The sequence below is a fragment of the Parus major genome, chromosome 1A (genome assembly GCF_001522545.3).
Source record: "Parus major isolate Abel chromosome 1A, Parus_major1.1, whole genome shotgun sequence".
Classification (NCBI taxonomy): Eukaryota; Metazoa; Chordata; class Aves; order Passeriformes; family Paridae; genus Parus; species Parus major.
The window spans coordinates 31883787-31906028 of record NC_031773.1 but is presented as its reverse complement, the minus strand read 5'-3'; the positions used below and the strand labels follow the sequence as shown (position 1 = coordinate 31906028).

Genomic DNA, 22242 nt, shown 5'->3' with positions numbered 1-22242 from the left:
CGTTTTTCTACACAGGTCTACACAGCTTTCAAGACAAAAATAGAGAGGTAAAGATGAAATCCAAAAGCAGAGGCACAAGTTTGTGCAGTAAGTCACTGGGAAGAAGTTCAGGACTTTCATAAATAACCCTTGGGGATTACTGAGCACTTAAAAGAAAAGGAAGTTACTTTTTATTTAATTCATAATGTATTTTGTTTTACCACCTTAAACTGACTATCACTGTATCATTCCAGATTCCAAGACCAGCAGCAGCTAAACATAAATACTTTCATCAACTCCTTTATCAGTCTATGATGGAAGAAGTGTCTCTTGCACTGGCTTCAAAATGAACATTGAAAAGATTGTAGTAGAGCTTTCTATGCCCCTTGAATTACTAATATATTATTGCAAAAGGAATTCCAAGTATCATCACCATGGGTTACAATACAGCCTAAAGGATCTTTAGATGTGAATTTGATAAACCCGGTAAGGCTGAAGACTTGCTTCAAATATCGGTAATAGTGTCTCTTAAAACCAGGTTTTATCAGTGTTAAGCTACAGATCACTGCAATTTATTAAGTACTAACCCTTCTTATCAAAGGCAAGAACAAAAAAAGAAAACAATTACCTGAAAATATTGAAGTATGCCTACACAACATGAGGTTCTTTAATACACACAGAAGATACTGAAATTATTATCTTACCAAACAGAAAAGTATGGTTGAATCGAGGTTTTATATAGTTAATTCAGCTACAGAAGACAAACACAGGATGGATACAGAATTTTACAAGCAGCATGAAACCCAGTTTTCTTGCAATAGTTAAGAGTTTTAATTGTGGTTTGGGGTCTTTTTGTTTGTTTTTGTTCAGGGAAAGGATTATGTTCTCACAAGCTGGAGAGGGAGGAGGGTGTCATTCACAAAAGGCAACAGGTTATCTTCCATGCTGCAGGATGAAATATCACCCTAGATGTGGTACTTCAGAGAACCTCTTTATCTCATCTCCAGAGCTGTCAAGGAACTGCAGCTTCTACTGTTAGCTTAGCTACACTGCTTACGTAGTTTTCTTCAGAGCTCCAGTTATCAAAGATGTGATAGGACAATTGTATGTTTTTTCAAAAGCAAACTGAACACACTAGAATTGTGGGGTTCTCTCCACTGATTAAATTAAATCACTTGACATGATCAAGATTGTGTCTCAGTTGACTATACTCTTGTACATTGTTTTCAAAACATCGCATTTGTCCATCCTACAATAAGCTTCCCTACACTTTTCTTTTTAACAAATACACCTACTGCATCTAGTAGGTAATATTTCAAAGGGATGGCACCAGAATTTATTCTGATCCAGAAAAAAACAAAACAACAAAACTGTCAAAACACAGGCTGCATCCTGAAGGACTGGACAAAATGTCACAGTGATGGGTTAACACACTGCTGACAGACAGAAATAAGATCTCACAAGCTACAGGTCCCACAGCTAAAATGCACACTATCATTTCATGGATGATCCTTGTATAGTCTGACAGGCCATTCTGAAAAGGGTTTCTTCTTCAATTGCACATACTCAGGTGCTGTTCTCTGCTACAGAGCACTTCCAGATCTCAGATAGTTAAAAAATTGCAAGCTTGAAATTTATTCAGAAGATTCAGACACAAGAATTCATTATGATTTTCTGTATGCTGAGTCTGTTCAGGGCATATCAGTCTTGAAGAGTATTTAGACTTACGAAGTTCTACGTTCAAACATCAGAACTGGCGTATGAACTTAAATTCGAGTTAATGTATACTTCCAAGAAAGGAAGAAAGCAACACATACGTGTAGAATTCCTAACATCAGGAAAGAAATAGCTGTGCAAAAAGCATGAGACTTATGCAACAGAACTATTTCCAAAAGTCATTTGAACACAAAGAGTGCAAAACAGAAAGGGCCTTCACAAATCAAAATTGCCTTTGCCTTCTGACTGTCAAGAACCCAAATAACCCATTGTCATTTCAGCCACCCCATCTCCATACACTTCTGTTAGAGCTGAAGTATGCAATTTCAGTTTTTCAAAGATCTTTGCTAAACTTCAAACATAACAAGAAAATTAGGAAAACTGCAATTAAAAGGACTGAAACAGAATGGATTTGGATACATTCTATACAACAGAAAACAGGGAGTCTTAAGTACATACTCTAAGCAACATACAGATAAAGTTATTCTGTCCACATCTGCAATATGCTGAAGTAGGTATCAGATGGTCGGACTGGGATGGTACTCAACAGTAGTTGTCTTTCTAGGAAGTTTTGGAGACTACTGTTCTATTTACAAAGAGCAAAACACCACCTGAGCTATCACAAACTAGTGAGTCTCCAGGTGAGGATAATCTAATCCGATTTCTAATACAGGACAGAACGTCATGGAGTGATGTATAATGCAATCAAAGAGGACAAGAAAAACTGAGAGCAAATGAGTAGTAAATTAGAACTAGAGCATGATGTTTCCCAGCCTGCACTAAACAACACACTATGCAGAAGATTCAGATTTATAATACATTTATATAGCTTGCAGAAGCTGTGTTCAATTTGAGTGTTTGAAATTCAATCGTGGCAGTACTACAGAGATAGAACAGAAAGAGCTGTATACAAAACCCACCACTTCTGTATTGCAACTAAAGCACTTGCACATCCCTAATGTACAATGTCCTGAAAAGGTTCTGCAACTCTTGGAATAAAGTCCATATACACATCTTACTGATGAAAGCTTTGATAAATTGAGAAATCAAGCAATACTGTGGTCATGGCATAATGCTACATTACTTCTACTGCAAACACAGAACCTCAAGCCTGAAGTAGCATCCACGTGGAATTTTTTAAAAAGCAGCCCCATTTCCAATGAATTATTTAAAGTGAGAAATGTAACACTAAAACCAATAGTGTAAGTTTGAGAAGTATATAATGATATTACTTACTTTCACACTCAGGCTAAGACAGAAATGACCATTCTTTAATTGCAAACCAGAGTTCAAGTCCTATCATTTCAATTTTTCATTGACCAAAAAAAAGAGCAACCCAAAATCTGAAGCTTGACATGAAGAAAGGTAGAAAGAAAACAAACCAGGAAAATATGACCACTGCAGACATACAACTGCAAACCTGATAGAATCTTGCCACTTGGTTTCATGATAAGACTGAAAAGTGACAGACCAGTGCAAAATCCACGTATGACAAACTGCCTTCTCTATTAAAGGAAATGCTTTACACCACACAGTTTGAAAAACAAAGGCAGTGTAGAAAAACATTTATGACAGAGCTAGAACATCGAACACTACTAGATGTTCCAAATGCACATTTTCCTAATAGAGGAGTCTTTTGTCCTGGCAGTTTCCTTTTGAAATAAAACATCTCCTACTCCTTATTGACCTTAAGGCACCTTACTGACAACTTAACAGTAGGAAACTTAAGTCTGTAAGATCCAATTTACCTGCTGCCAGATACAACCAATTACATTACTTCCAGTAATTGTAAGGCATGTCAGAATTTGACCAACTAAAGAGCTTTTTTTTTTTTTTAATTCATAAAAAAAAAAAGAAGCAACTCACTTTGGCTAAATACCCAATACATATTTCTGCAGTAGCTGTAACAGAAAAGCTATTTCCCTTGAAAACAAGGCAGACACAATGCACCAAAAAAGTAAGTCCACAGAACCAGATAACAGAGAAATAGCACAGACAGTTCATAACAATCCTGAAATGTACAAGAGAAAACAAGCCTTTCATGTTCAAGCAACAGAGTAGCATTTGTAAGTTAGATGCAGAAATTAAGACAATTATATCTCCAAAATATATCTTAAATACCTTGGCCTTGCCATACTTTCGATGGTATTACTAAAATTTTGTCACACGCTGCAGAAGGTTGCATCCACTTCCAAACCAAGAACTCAGCACCACCAACTCTTCTTGTCTCTGTACGAACTCTAGATTCATTTGCTGCAAGAAAGTCAACTGCTCTGTTCCAGACTTTATTCATCTTCCTCCTTCAAAATTGAAGCAAGAATTACAAAGTTAGCATTACAACAACTTGCATAGTTGATATCCACTGTGTAAAACAAATCCAATGCTTTTCCTCCCACCTGTGTCAATAGGAATCTCCAAAATATTACACTGTGCAATCTATTAAGAAATTAAGTTATTTCTATCTGAAATTAAGTTAATTGACCAATTTATTTTTACTGGTTTTCCCTCCTTTCAATACTTCTAGTAAGAACGTACCTGTCCTGAGGTGGTATTAGAGAATCACGCACATGTAAAATTGGCATATAAGGCTGCAACTCTTTATTTTCTGAACATGCCTCGCTGTGGCTTCTTAAAACATCTGAGGACACCATAAAAAGAAACCAAATTGATAACTATGTAGCTCAGGCAAAAATTAAGAAGAGCATCACTTCTGGCAATTAACAGATACTCTGAACACCCCTCCCAATTTCAGTAGTTACGTTTTCCTTGCATTTTGAAACATTGTTTTCTCCAAATCATTCTTAAGGCAAATTAACCTAAAAGTGAGTGCATCTATGTCAAATATATCAAATAACTTTGAAGTAATGGAAGAGAGTTCTTACAGTTACTCTTCATTGCTACTTTTTAAGTGTTAGCAAAGATGGCCATCTTTGAAAATAAAATGTTCTCCTCCCACCTCAACAAAACTTGATTTTCAGACAAAAAAGGTATGCACATGGTTAAAATAGAACAGTTCTGATTTCTTTACCATCTCTGTATTTATGGTGACTACCATTAATGAAATTAATAACACAACTTAAGTAAGAGTTTAAAAACTACAAACACCACCTACTGCAAACACTGTGGCTTCGAGTAGAAAGAGGGGATTTTGGAGCTTATGCATATTGTTTTAGCAATATAATTTCTGCTCAAAGTAATTAATTAAAAAGCTACTTTTTCAATGAAAAAACAGTAAGGATGGTATCAAGAGCTACCACACATTTTTGAAAGAGATATTTTAACTGAAGTTAGCTGAAAAAACAGATACAAGAAAGCAACACATGACAACATACTTCAGTAAACAAACAGTGCATTTATATTTGTATTCAACAGTAGGACAAAATACTACCAGGTCAATGGCAACTTTATAGACATATTGATGTCATTCACAAATTACAAGCTTTATGTCAAAAGCTTTAATTAGGTTTAAAGGATAGGGTATTTAAAAAAAAATAAAGAGAAAAACAAAACACATGGATTACATTGGACTAAGAACTCTAACAGCATAATGACTAGTAAACAGGAAGAAACATAACTGAATTAATGCCAGTACTTTGAAAGCTTATACAAAACTGATACATTAGATGGGACTGAAGAAGCCATACCTATGATTTTCACCACCATATCATACATCTGCTTTGTTTCTTCTTCCTCTTTTGCCCAACGGTATTTCATGTAGTGTAAGACTCCCCAAACCATTGCTATACCTGCATTAACATGCGTAATAGTCTTTAAGCAGTATTAGAGCATTGGATATTTAACAGAGTTTACAGGGCATACTTCAGAAGTAGACTGAACTACCTAACATGCACTGTACATTCCAAAGTTAGTGAAATCCTCTATACTTGCTGTCTGTATTTTATACTCTAACACAGAAACACAAACTCTTCCACTTGAAAGATCAGTTACTTCTAGAACAAACATTTTCATTGTTTTAAGAACAGCTCAATATCCCAGATCATCTTTTCTGCAGTTACTTTTTAAATTTCCTGGAACAACAGTGAAATGTCCTTAAAATTAAGGCTATCATCTTTTTACTGAACAGTTTGCTTTTTCTGACCAGTCCAACATGGAACTTTTGAAAGCTACAAGATACTGCTCTGGCAGGGAAAAATGTTTCCCAAAGAATGAATATGTTCAGCTGACTACAGAAGCAGATGATAACAACCAATTTGGAAATACAGTGGTGCAACAGAAATGCAAATCAAGCCCCAATTTAATAAAGAAACAATAGAAACTCTAAGTTGAATAAAAACTTTCTCTAAACTTGCTTTTCCCCATGCACTTATATAAATACAACAAAAAAAGGTTGACTGTTTTATTAACTTACCCCAAAGCAATATTGATAATCTGTGAGTTACATTAACAAATGCACGGCGAAAACGACACCTGAAAGACATCTTTGGACTAGTGGATTCCAGATACTTCACATCTGTCACATTAGTGACATCCATCTCATTAGGGTCATTGCTGAGACACCTATTCAAAAATACACAGTACTTATGAAAAGAGATACATTCTCTTAGAAGAAATTAAGTTAAGAAATAAACACGACTTACTTTATGCCAACATCTTCCCCACTATTCAAGATCCATTGTAATGATGTGTTCAGTACACTTTCATATTCTGGATCTAAATTCTGTCAAAATACAATATTAATTAGTAATTTCATAAATAACCAGGGAATTATCATGCCAAAATAAAACTGAGATACTGCACAGATTAGTAGTCAAAACGATATTGTTTTGTTCCTGATTCTTCAGATTTTGAGTAGGTGTTCACTGCATAAAGTCAATCTATTTATGCTACAAGCTGTTCTCACCAGCACCCCTCAAACTAAGGACTATCTGAAAAGCCAAGCCACATTCACCTTTTTAGTCACGATTCTAATCGAGAGCAAGAAAAAAATTATTCAGCCACTAGGTGGCAATCACTGGAAACCTACTCCAGGAGCAAAACTCCAACTACATCAGAACTCTGCTGGAAATGCCTCCTACAAAAGCAGTTCCATGTTCTGTCCTTTTTTAAGAAGTTTGAGTAAATATAGTTTTAACAGATATTTTGAAAAAAACCCCAGTATTTGTAGCTCAAGACCAGACATCACTACGTAAGAGACTGACATTTTTTTTAATTATTTGATATCAATTCTAATAGGATAACATTCACTGCTGAGAGCTAAAGGCTTTCTCCATAGCTCATTTTGCATGTTCTTTTGCAGAAAGAGAAAAGTGAAAATGGAAGTTACTGTTGTATTTGAAATTATAGTCCCCAGAAAGTTTTATTTTCATCTTTCCTCTGAACCTCACATTGGCTTAGAATTCAAGTACTTAAGTACTTAAGACAGTAATGGTCTTATTTTACCTTAATGAGATTAAAGTATTGAAAATTTTATCACTGAACACAGAAATTCTGCAAAGCTACAGTACAGTACAGTTAAATAAGACTTCCTGCAAAGCAACAAATTTTCATATTAAATTTGAGCTTCCTAGCAGAGCTAAGACAGTTATGGTAACAGTAAACAGTTACATCATTCTTTCAGAATAACAGATATACAAGACAATCAGCTCTAGCGCATCACCTTAATTTTTTCCACAATGCACTGGTTTTAACAGATACAGATTATTATTGCCAAACCATAAACCAGTGTTAGCAGCTTCTTTGGGATGCTCTAAAGCATTGCCCCTTTTTGTCTACTCCATAAAAGTTTGCCAAAGTGTAACATTTCTATACATTTGTATATTAAATACATCCATTTAACTCCTCCCCATCCAATCAAAGAAATCTTACACACTCTGCCTCTTAAAAGCTACAAGTAGTTTTCCACTGATGAGTACACCAACATGGGCTAAAATAAACCCTACAGCTGTCAAGACAAGGCAAGAGTCATCTTTTATTTGGGGAGTGAGGCAAGGGAATGACAGAGAGTGGGATTTCATAATACTGCTCAGTGATCAAATTAACAAAAAGGCCTTTTTTTGACCATTTCTATTTAAAGCATCAATGAATAGCCTCTTCCAAACAGCTGCTGCCTGTCAGGCTCCTTGTACAGACCGTGCACATCAACCTTTCTCTACAAAGAAAGCAAAACAGTATCCTTTTCTACTAAGTCTCAAAAACCAACACACTGATTTCTGGAGAAGCTTCTAGATATTTGAGTCTTATAAATTTATTATTTTCATGTTGGTCAACTATTTCCATCAATCCAAATAATCTCCTGGTGTTTTAATGAAAGAGATAAAAACCCTGCATGTCATTGAAGCACTACGAGCTAAATTTTCATTGCAATTAAATCAGTTTCTTTTACCCTCCCTCTCCCCAGCTGCCACTACATCCACAAATAAAAATCATACATAGCATGTATTAAAGTTATCAGTTCAAATAATTTCCAAATAATATTCAATATTAAGTCAAATTTTAGTCAATACACCAGACATGAAAACAGTCATTACAAACTATAACTCATATAAATCTTCTATACAGTCAATGAAAAACAACTCATTTGCTTACTTTTAAATATGCAGCTGCCTCTTGGACGGAAAGGTTTCTTTGAATAGAGCTGCCACATTCATGTTCCCCTGGTAAAATGAAAACTTTTATTTTGATCTATTTATTACTGCAGGATATAAAATACAATCACCTAAACACCAGCTTACGGTTAACAAAATTTACACAACCAGCAATAGCAGTACAGTAATTCTCATAGGTCCCACTAAAAATATGGAAAAAAATCTCTGCACTAATTTCTCCTTCAAAAGTAATTTTAAAATGCCAATGATTTTCAGAGCTAATAATATGTACAAATCACAGCAATGCAATCTCATGTACTGCTCAGAGAGTATATTTCCAAAAGCAGAACAATAGGTAGCATGAAGAACTATCAGAAGGACATTACCGTAAAAGTTACTGTACCCAGACTCACCTTCCAGATATTTTCCTTTAACTCTGAAACCTGTATTATCTTTTATAAAGACCAAGTTTCAGTTGCAATACATCCTTAGTATTTAAGGCATTATGAAGTTACTGCATTTTAGGTTGGCCTAAGTTATTCTGGTAACTCATTGCTTTCCTGAACATGCACAAAATCCCACTATAGCTTGAAATGGGTGCTTTTACCATCTCCTAGTAGTTTTGGAATGTGTGCAGAAGTAGCCAGGAAATATGGTATTTATATGCATAGTCAGTCATCAGAACAATGTGCCATAATCTCCCTGGTTTTCTCTGCTAAACTAAAGGTAAATGGTTCATAAAACAAAAGTAGTGGAAGTACTGACAGTCATACCAACAGAAAGACATACAGAAAAAGGTGATGGTAACTGGTGTTAGCAGCAGTTTTTCACCTATCATAGGCCATCATTTCTGCAGAACTGTCAGCAGTGGCAAGTCACTTTTTTCCCCTGACATTTCTATAAAAAACCTTGTATCTTGGCATCTGTAACTATGCTTTTACTGTGCCAAAACAATAAAATAGGAAACAACAAACCCAGTCTTTCACTGGCTCAGCATTATGCCTGCCTTACCTTCCTGAATCTATGCCAAGTTGTACTATTCCCAAAGCTATAGAAAGGCTAAGAAAATTTAAGATACTTGTGCTTCTATAAAACATAAACCTTTTTTTCAATTTGTATTGAAATTACACTTTAGAAAAAGCAATTTCAAGTATTAGTTCCCTACACAAGCAGGAACATTCAAAGCAATGTGAGTAAAAGTTAGGAAACACTAGCAAGTTATGGAGAAGCACCTTCATGGCTCATTCATTTGGAGTTCCAAAGAAATATACATTTCTATGAAGCCAAAGTCCTTCTCAGACTGCTGTTTTGTTCTGTACACTTGAACAGATTTAAGAGAATTTGGCCTTGCAAGCATATCAGCATAGCAGGGATGCTCTTACTGATGGGATACAGAGAAACTGGAACAGTGTTTTTAAGACTGCTCATATACTAACTGGCCTAGAGGTGCTGCTGGAACTAAGCCTGTGTCCATGCATGTATTTTCAATCAAGCACAGAGCAGAAAACTTTACAAGTTGTTTCACTTGAAAATGCAATGTCTAAGACTTTCAAAGTGCCTTAGTCTACTGTAATAGCAAAACTAGACAGATCCCTGCTGAAAATGGACACCACTTTCATAAAAACCCAGTCAAATTTTAGAACTCAGCACCTGAATTGGAGCTTTTCTTGTAATTTAGGCAGACTTTGTTTTTGTACAACATAAACTGTACAGCCTGTAAATTTACATTTGTAATCATCAGTGATTTTATGTTTCAAAATTAGCAGACTTGGAATAACTATACATCATACTCATACAGTCTCTGGTGTATTGTTTAAATATTGTTTTAAATCTAGAACTGATGGAATAAATACAACAAATCCAAAACATATCTCTGTAGAAGCCATATGTACAATTTACATCTAATGTTTAGTTGTATAATGTGAGCAAGCCTGACAAATATTCCTACATTTAAGTCTTTTCCCTTGTTTGTTAAGACCTGAAGTCTTTCTGTGGTCTTTTTAATACAGAGAAAGCATGTCAGTCATACTTTGACCAAAACAGCTTGTGAGAGAAGGGGAATGAGACCCTCCTACTAAGAAGCTTTTCTTTGGTTGTTTTTTTCATTATCTAGATAAGCAGAAAAGCCCTGTTATGAAATAAATGAGAGAGAATAAAAAGGGTGAGGTTAATACACATATGAGAAAGCAAACCAAACACGCAAGCAGGAAACTGATTGTGAAAAATATGAATTCTTAAAAACAGGTTTCAGGGTTCATGTTGGATTTTCCACCTTTTGAGAACACAACATTACCTTTTACAACAAGACAAAAGCACCCTGAGGTAGGAGACTACTGAATTTAGTAGTTTGAAATGCTAATCTTATTTGCCTTCTTCCAAGAATTACATTTATGCAGCACGCAGCCAGCACACTGACTTAACAGCTTCTGGTCTCATCTCCAGAAACCAGCAGTTTCCTCTCAGTCCTGCTGCTGAATTTTTTTTTCTAACTGTATTCCCTCTGAACAAGTTTAACAGTTAAAAACACCTTTGCTACCCAGGCTGTGACAATGTCTAAGGCACATCAGTTCAAATTTCCCTCAAGCAATAATGGGACAGGGGGAAGAGGAATAAAAATCACTTTCATCTTGTCTCCCACTCTCGAAAACAGTAAGCTAATCAGAGTTATGGAGTTTTGGTCTTGTACAAAAAGCTATTGGAGACACAGTTCCTTGTTCCAACACATCTTTTGCTGAGAACCATTTAACAGCTTTCTTCTGAGAAACTCATGAATTTGAAAGCTTGCAGAAAGTTAGGCATTTCACAAGTCAGACAACCTTCTGTTTTACTGCAACAGCAGGATATTCCTATATGCCATTTCAGTCATTGCGTTAGCTAATAGTTCTGCAAATGAAGGCTTACTTTGAATAACTTTGGTGCAATCATTAACCACTTGGCCTGGAAACCCAGTTTCCATAGTCTGAGCCAAAAATGTTTCCCAACTGTTCCATTTGAGGCCCTATATTCAGGAATAAAACTGAAGCACAGGCAAAAAAAACTTTACACAAGTCTGCTGCAAGATACATTTGAGTTCTTTGTAAAAACTGCCCCTCTGTTATAATGTCTGCTGTGAGCTTACAGAAAGCATGGATCTTTGAGCTTAAACTTTCCTTGGGCACCAATTTCAAGAGCAAAGAACTTTTCTATTTGTTTTTGTAGGGAGGCAAAAAGTAGCACATCCCAGCAAAGATCACAAAACTACACTATAGCTTATGTTAGTGTATTTGGGCAAGCCACTTAAGAAATCAAATTCTTTTAGTAATACTACCAAAAAGCAACTAAAGCTCCAGTTCTAAAGAAATATTATGTCTCAACTGCTTCTAACACAGAAACCAAGTCAGATCATCTTTTTCATGCAGGCTAGAACATTTAAAACTGACTTTCCTTTACGCATTTAACTGATGAACTGCACCATATACAGGCAACAGAAAAATTCAGAATTCTGCAGTATTTACTTTACACTGTAAATAATTTTCTCATTTGGTTGCAAAACACGGTGGAAATCTAGTATTTCAAGGAAGACGTGGATTTAGCACAGATCTCTAGCTTACAGCTTAATGTGATATGGTCACCAATACAAACTGCAAGTTCTTCATGTTTTCAGGTTACCTGCAGCAGAACACTAAAGTGGGGAGCTCAAGAAAAGCAAGACCAAGAGCAAGTAAGAATGCCCCATCTCCCAAAGGCAAATTCAACAGCTCAATAACACTGCAGAACACCAGAACTTGCTAAATAGCTGTTCAATCACTGGTTGGAAACAGCATAGCATCAATTACCTGAAAAACCAAATATTAAGGAGAGGGACAGAGCCTGTGACAGCCATTGGATACAGTAGCTGATATCTGAAATTAATATTAAGTAACATTAGGTGTTTTGCCAGAATTTTCTTCCAGTTACAGATTTATTAGGAAGCTTTATTACATAAAAAAAGCCTAATTCCCCCCTGCACCTCAGGAACCTGTAAAAAGAAGGAAACTATCTAAATCAAGTAGTCTGTCACACTGAAGAATTCCAGGCAAAAGGAACAGCTACCTAAAAAATCCTTTATCTACAAGAAAGGGTCATACCCATGGGTAGCTGGTTGCTTCTTGTGTATATAGTGGCTAGGTTTATTCATTTTGCAAGTCTGACTGAAAATTGATGGGATCTACTGAAATCTCTCCATGAAAGACCAAGACATCCAGTAATTAACATATGCTATTTAAAAAAGCAGATATTTTGGTTTAGCAGAAAGTGTTGGGTACTGAAATGTATACTGTTTGTAAAATGTTGCTGTTTTGAACAATGGCAAAACTATTCAAGACACGAACACAGGAACACAAACTTCAACTCAAGGGAGAAGCACTATCTGCTCATGCAGTCCTGAGTTTCCTGTGAGGCAAAAATTACTTGCTGTAGGTTGAACAGACTAGTAATTCAGAGAACGGTGATGCATTAAAGGCAACCTATTTTTATATTGGATAATTAAATAATTTGACATCATATTGCAGCACCACAGTTCAGAATAGGTATCTACAGTTGGAACATAGTATATTAAGTCAAAATTAATGAATTCTTATTCTGACATTTTCTTCCTTAAAAAAACTTCATATTCTATCTTCTAAAATAAAAGCCCCATCACTTGCCCTCCATTTGAAGTTGACAAGGTAAGAAACCAGATCAATAAAAATAAGTCTGTTTTATTAAACAGAGCTAGAAACCAAATTTTGAGGGGACCATCTTCATGGAAGTCAAGATGTTGAATAAAGCTTAACAGAACTGACTACTTCAAGTTTCCAGCCTGCCTTTTTAATATTAATAGTTATAACATGAACAAATGATTCATAGCCAAGTATGAAATGAGAGAAACTTTTCCAAGTATGTGACAGAGAGACCTGAAAAGCACCACTTTGAGTAAATCTATATTCCTTAACTTCTCCTTTGAAGTGGTGCACTGTGCACAAGATCAACACTCTTAAATCCTGCATCTCCGTTGCAGCTGCCTCTGTTTTATACCTTTTAACTGCTTCCAGATATTGTGCCATGTCTACATCAATATGGTATGCAAAAACGGATGGCAGACATCTTCCTCTCATATCTTAAGAAACTTGGCATTGAGGAGAATTTCTATCTAAGTAGAGATGGATTAGGTCCTTCTCCAAAATGTATGAAAGCTCCTCTGCTGAGCAACCAGGTAAGCTCACATTACAGCTCCAGTCTGAAGCACCACCTAACCAGAAAGGATAGTTGTATTTTTCAAAAGGAAGCATTTGAAGATCCCGCTGGCCAGAAATAGACTAATAGAGAATAATGCATCTTTGAGACCTGGTGAAGCAAGCAGCTGTCTTGGAGCACACAAATTTTCCTCATAAGGCAGACAGGTAAAGATTTGTATACATCTATGTGCACTGAAATAAGCCCCCTTTCATGGATGTAGAAATTATGTGCCAAACTTTTTTATCCATACAAATACATTGTTTACATTGTATGGGCCCTGGAGGGCCAAATGACACACCGAACAAACAGCAAGCTGTTACACTCTTCAAAAGATAGGAAAGCAGCATGACAATGATCTAAGCAAGGAAAAGCAACAATCACCTTGAATACTCAGTTATAGTATGGTCTACGTCAGAAGACAAAGATGATTAAGAGACTGAAGCATCTCTCTTATGAGGAAGACTGATGGGGCTGGACCTGCTCAGCCACAAGAGACAACTGAGAGGGGACCTCATCAATGTCTATAACCATCTGAAGGGAAGATGTCAAGGAGGGAGCCAGGCTCTTCTAGGTGGTACCCAGCAATAGGACAAGATGCAAGGGGCAGAGACTGATGCACAGGAAGTTCCACCTGAACGTGAGGAAGAACTTCTTTATTGTGTGGGTGACTGAGGACTGGAACAGATTATCCAGAAAGCATACGGGATCTCCCTTGCTGGAGACATTCAAGAACTGTTTGGATGCAATCCTATGCCATGTTCTCTGGGATGACCCTGCTTGAGCAAGGAGGTTGGCCCAAATGACCCACTGTGATTCTGTCCAACTTGACCCATTCTGTGATTCTCTGAATTCACAGACCATTCTGTGAAACAAACCAAAATGTATGGAGCTTGTCCAAACACCTATTTTATTCACAGCAGACACTGTAAATGCTGAGGAAAGAAAATGTTTCTGCAGAACGATGGATTACTGATGCAATTTAAATGGCATTACAGAGCTGCTCAAATTTCTCACATATTTCCTATACAGCTTTGATATATTACATTGTCAGCTTTGTATCTGACACAGAGTTGTTTCCACATTTTTTCATGTTTGCAAAATATCTGTAGCACCTGATAATAATGGAAAAGCCTTCTTGGTAAAACTTGCTGATGCAAAACAAATAGTTGGCACAAAGACCAGCAAGACCTCCTGAATGCATTATGGGTTAAATATTCAAGGATGGTAAAACCTGTTTAAGAGTCATGACACAGACTCAGCCGTAACTCTCATTCAACCAGATGCCAAAGTTGTAACCACAGCCTTAACTTCACCATTTCCTGATTGTGATATGTAAGTATGTGTGCAGTTTAAAGCTGTGTTCCTTATGACTCTAGATAAAATCACTCTGTTTTTTACTTTGAATATTCAGTAATACTATCCCTAAACACCAAGTCTGGCACATTACTATATGCAGCATTTATTATTACTATGGAACTCATATGGTTAAGCTGGACATTTTGTCTAACAAGGCAATCTTATTCAACCATTACTGTTTACTTTATTAGTACCCATTTTATCACTGTTGTAAAATATTTTGATTTTCATCACAGTGAATTAACAACATCTAAGAAACCCACACAGTCCTCTTCACATATAGCAAATTTAATTTAAGCCTTTTAACAAAATCAGATTAATAAAGTATTAAGACATTGGGTCAAAAACCACACAGGATCACAATATTCAAGAGCCTACCTCATGAGCAAACATTGCAACAAAAGGTGCTACTCTGATGGAAAAATACAGTGTAAGTGAACTAGAAACAGGATTTAAAGTTTCCCAAAATGGAACTCTAAATGGCTATCAGGGACCCAGTTACTGCAAATCACTATGTGAACAGGACTTTTTTGCAGCTGTTGCCATAATGTTACATCACAATATTTTTAAAGTGTTACCTGCTACTTGCGCCAATTTATCATGAAGCGCATACAAGCTCTTCATCATGAGACTTATCTCATCTTCCTAGAATGAGAAAAACATATTTTTGTTAAAACAAGCAGTAGTACTGATGTACTTTTTTCCATTTAACCCCAAAAATCTTCATATAATCTGAGGAAAAATCCCGATGGTTTACAGGTAGAAAGCTGTAACATCTCACAAATCAACAGAGATGCAGGCAATAGATTTTTGAATCCAAGTATTCAGTACATTGAATTTTCAGATCTTGACTGAAGCTAAACTAGATTGCAGCTTAGACTCTGACAGATCTGCCAGTTAAAACCAACAGACTCTCAGCAGTATTTTGATACTACTGAGAGATTAGTCAAAGTACTCAAAAGAAGTCTGTTTTGTTTGGGGTGGTTTTTGATACCTACTATGTAAAAATAGAAGTTTTATTCTTTATAGATGTGCAACGACATTTTATACAAGCTACACTAAAGAATCATCTGGCCACATTCCAGCATAAAATTCAGAGCAAAGGAAGATTTTTGTTGTCTACGTTCAAACTATAGTAATTTAATTTAAAAAGCAAATAAACCAACCGCCCCCACCAAACAAAAAGCCAAAACAAAGCACACCAGAAATCTATGGACTATCTTGTTGATGCTTCCTGCACACACCATAGTACAAAAAGGCCTAATTCCCAAAACAAGCATGAATATGAGATGTCATATAATTGCTGCTTACAGGGAAGTTAAACTTATCAAGATATCAAACACTTCTATTTAAATATAACTAGGACCATTTTATATTAGAAGGAAATATTCAAAACATAAAGACAAAGAACATGCAATTACATACACATACAATTACATACACTAAAGGCTATTCTGAAATGTTGAAGTTTTATCAAAGGCAAAGACTAGAGCCTTCATTCAAAAAAATAGTCAAAAAAATTATTTTCCAGTTTGTGCATATGCTGATTATACTCACTTTGAACAAAACCTAACTATACTAGGCTTAATTCCCTGATGCACCAGCACTGTTGACATAATTTTAAAATGTGAATAGTCCAATATTTTTCTGTAAGAAAACTGCTACCAGAAAAGCAAAATACTTGTTTCAAATACTTTCAATACTTATTTCTTGATCAAACAATGGACAAATTATTTCCCAGTAGCATTAACAATTAATGTCACCTCTCCCTGTTCTGGTGCTACAGAACCATCACTGATATTAAGCTGATGTAGTTGATACTTCTCAGGAAACTAACCAATCTTATTAACTCATTTCCTGGCCAGAAAACACTGTGAATGGCAGAAGAAGAAAATCAGTCCTCCAGCACACACACACACCACCAGCAGTACTTCAAGTTCTGTTATCTGCCAGTAGATACACCCATGATTCCACTACTAGCTACAGTGAGATGAACATGAGAAATATTACTGTGACCTTTTTTTTTTTCCCTAATTAATGGTTGAACTGCATAAAAGAAAGAACCTAGTGGTGTAACCTTTGTAGCTAACAAACAATCAAGCATGCAATAGGATTACTACTACAGGAACACTGCAGTAGAAACAGATGAAAGTAACATATAGAACAGGTTCTCAGGCTGAGTCCAGTGCACAAAATGCATTCTCTTTGCACTAGTAATTATGAAAGAATCTGCAAAATCTGCCTCAAGAAATTTGATTTGTCAAGAGATTCAGAAACATTTTCTACCCAAGAAACCAGCCAATGCCACCTGCTTAATATGCAATTACTTTCAGAGAGTTCAACCCTAGACACAAAAGCCCACCAATCCACCAAACAATAAAACCAAATCCCAGACAGTAAACCAAAAAAATGACCCCCCCCCAACCCTCCACAATTATCTTGCAATACTTGCTTATACATGCCTAGCAAAAGCAGATCCCTGTGTTTACAATTCAACTCAGAAGAGAGAACCACCCGACTGCATGCTGCACAACTAAGAACACAGCTTCAATGGTGACATCTCAAAAATGTTTAGCCTGATACTTCAGACAAAAAAAGTGAATATAGGAACAACTAACAGAATGGAATCAAAGTGAAAAAGACAAATTTTTAAATCCATTTTGAAGGACTTCCTCTTCTATAGCACTAAATAAGATCCTAGGGTTTCATGTCAATCATCTCTTACCCGTGGTGCTTTCAAGGTTGAGGAGCCAAATGGTAACAGTGAGTGAAAAACTGTTAAATTTAGTCTCAAAATTTACACCACTCTTATTTTTACAACACAAATGATGTACTATTTTCATTGTATATGAAGCAACCAGCATGCCACAGCCAAATCTTGTAATCCTATTTACACTGCCCAAGACGAAAAAAAAAATTTAGAACATCAGTTACAAGAAGTGCATTTATTTCCTGCAAATTATTTTATTATTATTATATTTTTATTATTACTAAAACTGCATCCTTCTGAACAGATCTATACTGTTTTTATACAATCACATGACAGATTAAAATCTCAATGTTAAGTTGTTTTACTTACTTGTATTTTTTGAAGTTCTTCACTAAAGGGATCCTTGACTGTCAGAAAAAAAAAGAAAAAAATTAATTCACTCTAGTGTCTGAAAACACTAAAAGGGTATACCAACATTGCAGCTTTATGATAACACTGTAATAGTTAAGACAAATAACAAAAAGAGGCAACTATTAACCTTTGCCCTAACTCTGCATTTGATAATGCAGTATAGCAGCATTTAGGTTAAACCAGAGTTTTGTATGTCAACAAATTTCACAGCTATTTCCTTTCAAACAAATCTGTGCTTGCTATTTGCCAAACACTTGTTTTAATAACTCAATTGCTTTGAAATAATTTGGAGGTTTTACATTTTAGTGGACATTTTAAAAAAGGAAAACTCCCTTTTTACTAACCACTAATACATACAACAAAGCTCTACAACTCAGCATTTTCTTTTAGCAAGAGTGAGACAACACACTGAGAGCTCATGCACTCCTGTGCACATAGGTATCCATAAAATATCAAGAGCTGCTGACCCAAGAATAGATTGACGGAGAGTATTATCTTGATTCTGAACCACAACCATGCTTAAACTGATCAGTTAATTTAGTAATACATGGGAAATATAAGAGAAATATAAAGGTTGACACAGTAGATCAAATTCAAGGCAAGATTTCTCATTTAGGAAAAATGGAGGATACAAAAGAAACTAAGGACCAACTTGTAAAACAGGGTTCCCAACCTTAATCAAGTGTAAGTGAATATGGGTAAGAAAGGAAAAAAAATAATTTTCTAAGAAAAAAAACTAATTATTTGTGAAAGAATGTGGTTTTTATTAATTGCATGACCTTCAGCAGCACTCTTGTCAGCAAACAAATGTTGATCCACTTCACTTTAGTTTTGAAAGGAAGTTTGAAGTAGAAACCATTGCCCTTCCTTTGTTCCAACATGTAGCAATGGTAAGATTCACATTCCTATGGTTACAACCAACAAATGTCTAAAACAGTGGGACAATGAAAATGCTCTTTAAATGAAGAAGGCTTGACTCTCCGTAACTTTGCAAACAAGTCTGCCCATGCACCTAAGCTCAGAAAAAAATTAACTATCCAATAAGCCCTTCAGCTTCTTCTGATACAGCAAATGGAAAAAAAACCCAAACCAAACTAAACCCACTCAAACACAGGGACTAGTTTTCACACACATCCAAATACTGTATTCAGATATAAGATTGATTAAAGCTGATAGAAGCAGATGTTGAAGAGTCTTGCAAACCAAGCCCTATAGCACTTTACGATTTCATTCTATAGGTCCAAATTCACAGCCATTGCTTACTGGATTATCAAGCTACCAACTTTAAAAAGTTGTATGTATTTCTTTCATTAACTCAATTGAACATCACTAAACACTCAATCTAAACAGCCTAAAATAGGATTAAACACCTAGTTGGATTGTTTGCTATCCAGACAAGGATAATTACAGACTCCAGGGTCAATCTTACTGAGCATACATGAAATCTTGATTGAGTAGGGGTTTTAGATTGGAAGGGGGGTACAAACACAAGACACAAGAGCGTGTAGATTTCAGTATACCTGACTAACATATTTTAGCACTGGTGAAAGTCATGAAACAAACACATATGCAGCATTTCCATGCCTGCAAAGACCCAAACCGAAAACTGTCACCTGAAATTCTAGACGCGTTGGGGCAGTCCAGCAATCAAGTGGAGGCTATGGCAGCGATTAGACTTTTCCACCATCACAATCCCAGTGTAAAATCAATCTCACATTTGGGCAACTTCATATTTACATAAATTAACACCTTGAATTTATTAAACAAACTGGATGATGTTTGCCTCTCGTTCACAAATACACAGTGGTTACAATGACCAAAAATACTAACCCAACCGCCTCTTCAAAATTACCTATCAAAAAAATTTAACAATTTTTAAAACTCCTTATTTTAACTTACACAACAGGATAACCATGAAATCACTCTGAAGTTAGTGATTCTTACAGTTAACCAAAAACTGAAGTACATTTTATATACAATGCTATTTAGTTTAGCATGACTTGTGCCTTAAGAGGCAAGTATGCAAAATGCAACTGCAGCAATTTATCAGCTGCAAATGCAATTACAACTGTTAATCAATTTGCATTTATTTGCCACATAACCTCAATTGACTTGAGTTAATAAGGCCACTCCTTAACTTCTTCAGTAATTCCTCTTTTGAGTACACCTTCTTTCTTTTGTCCAGAACCTAAGCTCTTACCAAATCCTCCCACATGCTCCAGTCATAGATGTAAAATTTTCACCTACTCCAACATGCCTAAGGTATTTCAATATATTACCTCAGCATTCTTGGTTCAAAAGCTTTCTTGACAGTTCTTAGAATATGTAACTACATTTGTAAGAGTGACTAAATTCTTATTCAAGCAAACTAAACATTAAATTAAGGATTAATTATTAATGTAGAATTTTTATCTGAATGAATACTTCCTAGGCTCCTCCTTAAAAAGGGTTTGAGACCTGTAACATGCAACAATTGCCTTGAAAATAGTCTATCAAGTTCACATTCTAATGAAGTTCAAAGAACAAATTACTATCTACTTATGCTATAAAGTTAAAACATGCATCCTTGTACCAGAGGCGATAGAGACTAATGAGGCTATTCAGCCCTTCCATAATACTCATGCCTTCACTTCATTCCTCACTCCTCCACATTTGAGAGTCCTCTTCCTCCTTGCTATAAAAGCCGCCTCTGAACCTTTCTGCAGCTCTCTGTTCCTCCTAATATTTTAAGGTGACATTTTTAACAGAAGCGTTTTAATGCCATAATCTATTTCTGAATGTACAGATAATTTGATTTTATAGATGAAAAAGCAAAACTCCAATGCAACTTTAAGGAGCGGTAAAGCTGCAGCTGTAGAAACAAGAATGATCCAAATTAACCTGTAAGCAGCTCGCTTCTGAGTGTGATGACACAAAGCATCCAATACCATTCACCCCAAGGATTTAGAGACTGTACTACAACATATACCTCCAAGTCAGCAGCTTCTGCACAAGTAAGAATGTTCCCTCCTGCAAAGTACTTTCCTCCTCCTCATCCACCATGCCACAAGCAGACTAACCTCAAAACAGAGGTAGTAATAGTTCCAAAATCTGTCCTACAAATATGTGTTCTGTAAGCAGATAACCTAATGCTTTCCATCAGATATTTTTTTTCCCCTCTTAAAACAAGTACATTTGCTGGATAATGTACTGCTACCAGAGTAAGAAACAATATTAGAAGCACTGCTGTCAGAAATGTTTAGCTGCATCACCCTTTCTAGAAAAGTTCAAATCTATTCCTGTCTATTTAAATGCTGGTTAGAATAGATTTGAATGTTGAAAGGTGCTCCTGCAAGTCATGCCAATTCAATCCAGATTTGAGAAGAGACATAAGTGTTTTGGGAAAGTTTCTCATCAGATTATTTAGTTTACTGGAATAACATTAGTTTCATTCTCGTATTAGTACTCGTATTAGTAACCTAAAAATTATAAAAGCTGTCAGTTCTTACCAATATTTAAGGAAATATTTTTTAGTAACTGTATTTGCACACATGCTCTTCTGCACTATATTGCAAAACATAGAAAAAACAGCTGTCTCAGTTTTATTAGGGAAAATGGCCCAGAAGTGCACTTGCCGTGCATTGTGAAAAATAGATTAAAATCACATTCCTTGCACACACATACACACAGTATTCACTACAGGCTAGTGTGTATACTTAGGAAATAACACTACGACTGCTCTTATGAGCAGCTGCAAAACATTAACAGGAGAAATATTAGACAGCATTTTACAATGGGTAGAAAATCAGAATAGGCTACTGAAATAGCCCTTCTACCTTCCTCTGTACCTCTCCCAAATATTTTAGCTCCTTACATTTTATAAGGCAAAAAAATACACACCACCTCAACAAATGAACACAAATTTAGAGAAAGGAGAAACTCCATCTTAAAAGCATGGCAACACAGTATGTTTTATGTTAAACTAGATGTCTTCCACTTTCCTCAAACTCCAAGTTCAAAGTGGAAAGTAAACTAATAAAGCAAATGTTCTTGAAACACAGAAGGTTTAAGAATCAATGGCAAGCTGCAATTAAATACTGAATCTACTGTCATTCTTCCAAGGAGCCCAGTCTTGATAATTTCTTGTAATTTCGTACAAGCAGTAAGGACTTCTGTCTTGAAGATTTTCCAACATAAAAACACCAAGTTATAACCTCTTCTTCCATACAGACTTCAGTTACAAAGTACTAGTAAGAACAGTTTACAACATCCAAAGTAACATTCAAAGGGAGAACACTGACAATAAAACTC

At 35.8% G+C, this 22242-nt stretch overlaps 1 protein-coding gene across 2 annotated transcripts in view; it reads right to left on the bottom strand.

Moving 5' to 3' along the window:
• The window catches only part of LEMD3 (LEM domain containing 3), a 42464-nt gene that overhangs the window by 8135 nt on the left and 12087 nt on the right, over nucleotides 1-22242 (bottom strand). For both annotated transcript variants that reach the window (XR_004497711.1, XM_015628679.3), the window contains exons 2-9: nucleotides 17911-17948; nucleotides 15410-15476; nucleotides 8242-8309; nucleotides 6294-6373; nucleotides 6065-6213; nucleotides 5340-5441; nucleotides 4231-4333; nucleotides 3817-3995 (exon numbers count right to left, since the gene is read on the bottom strand). Coding sequence is in view for 1 of the 2 variants with exons in the window: in XM_015628679.3 (XP_015484165.1) it covers nucleotides 3817-3995; nucleotides 4231-4333; nucleotides 5340-5441; nucleotides 6065-6213; nucleotides 6294-6373; nucleotides 8242-8309; nucleotides 15410-15476; nucleotides 17911-17948 (786 nt within the window). In the remaining variant the exon portion in view is untranslated. The remainder of the gene's footprint in view (nucleotides 1-3816; nucleotides 3996-4230; nucleotides 4334-5339; nucleotides 5442-6064; nucleotides 6214-6293; nucleotides 6374-8241; nucleotides 8310-15409; nucleotides 15477-17910; nucleotides 17949-22242) is intronic.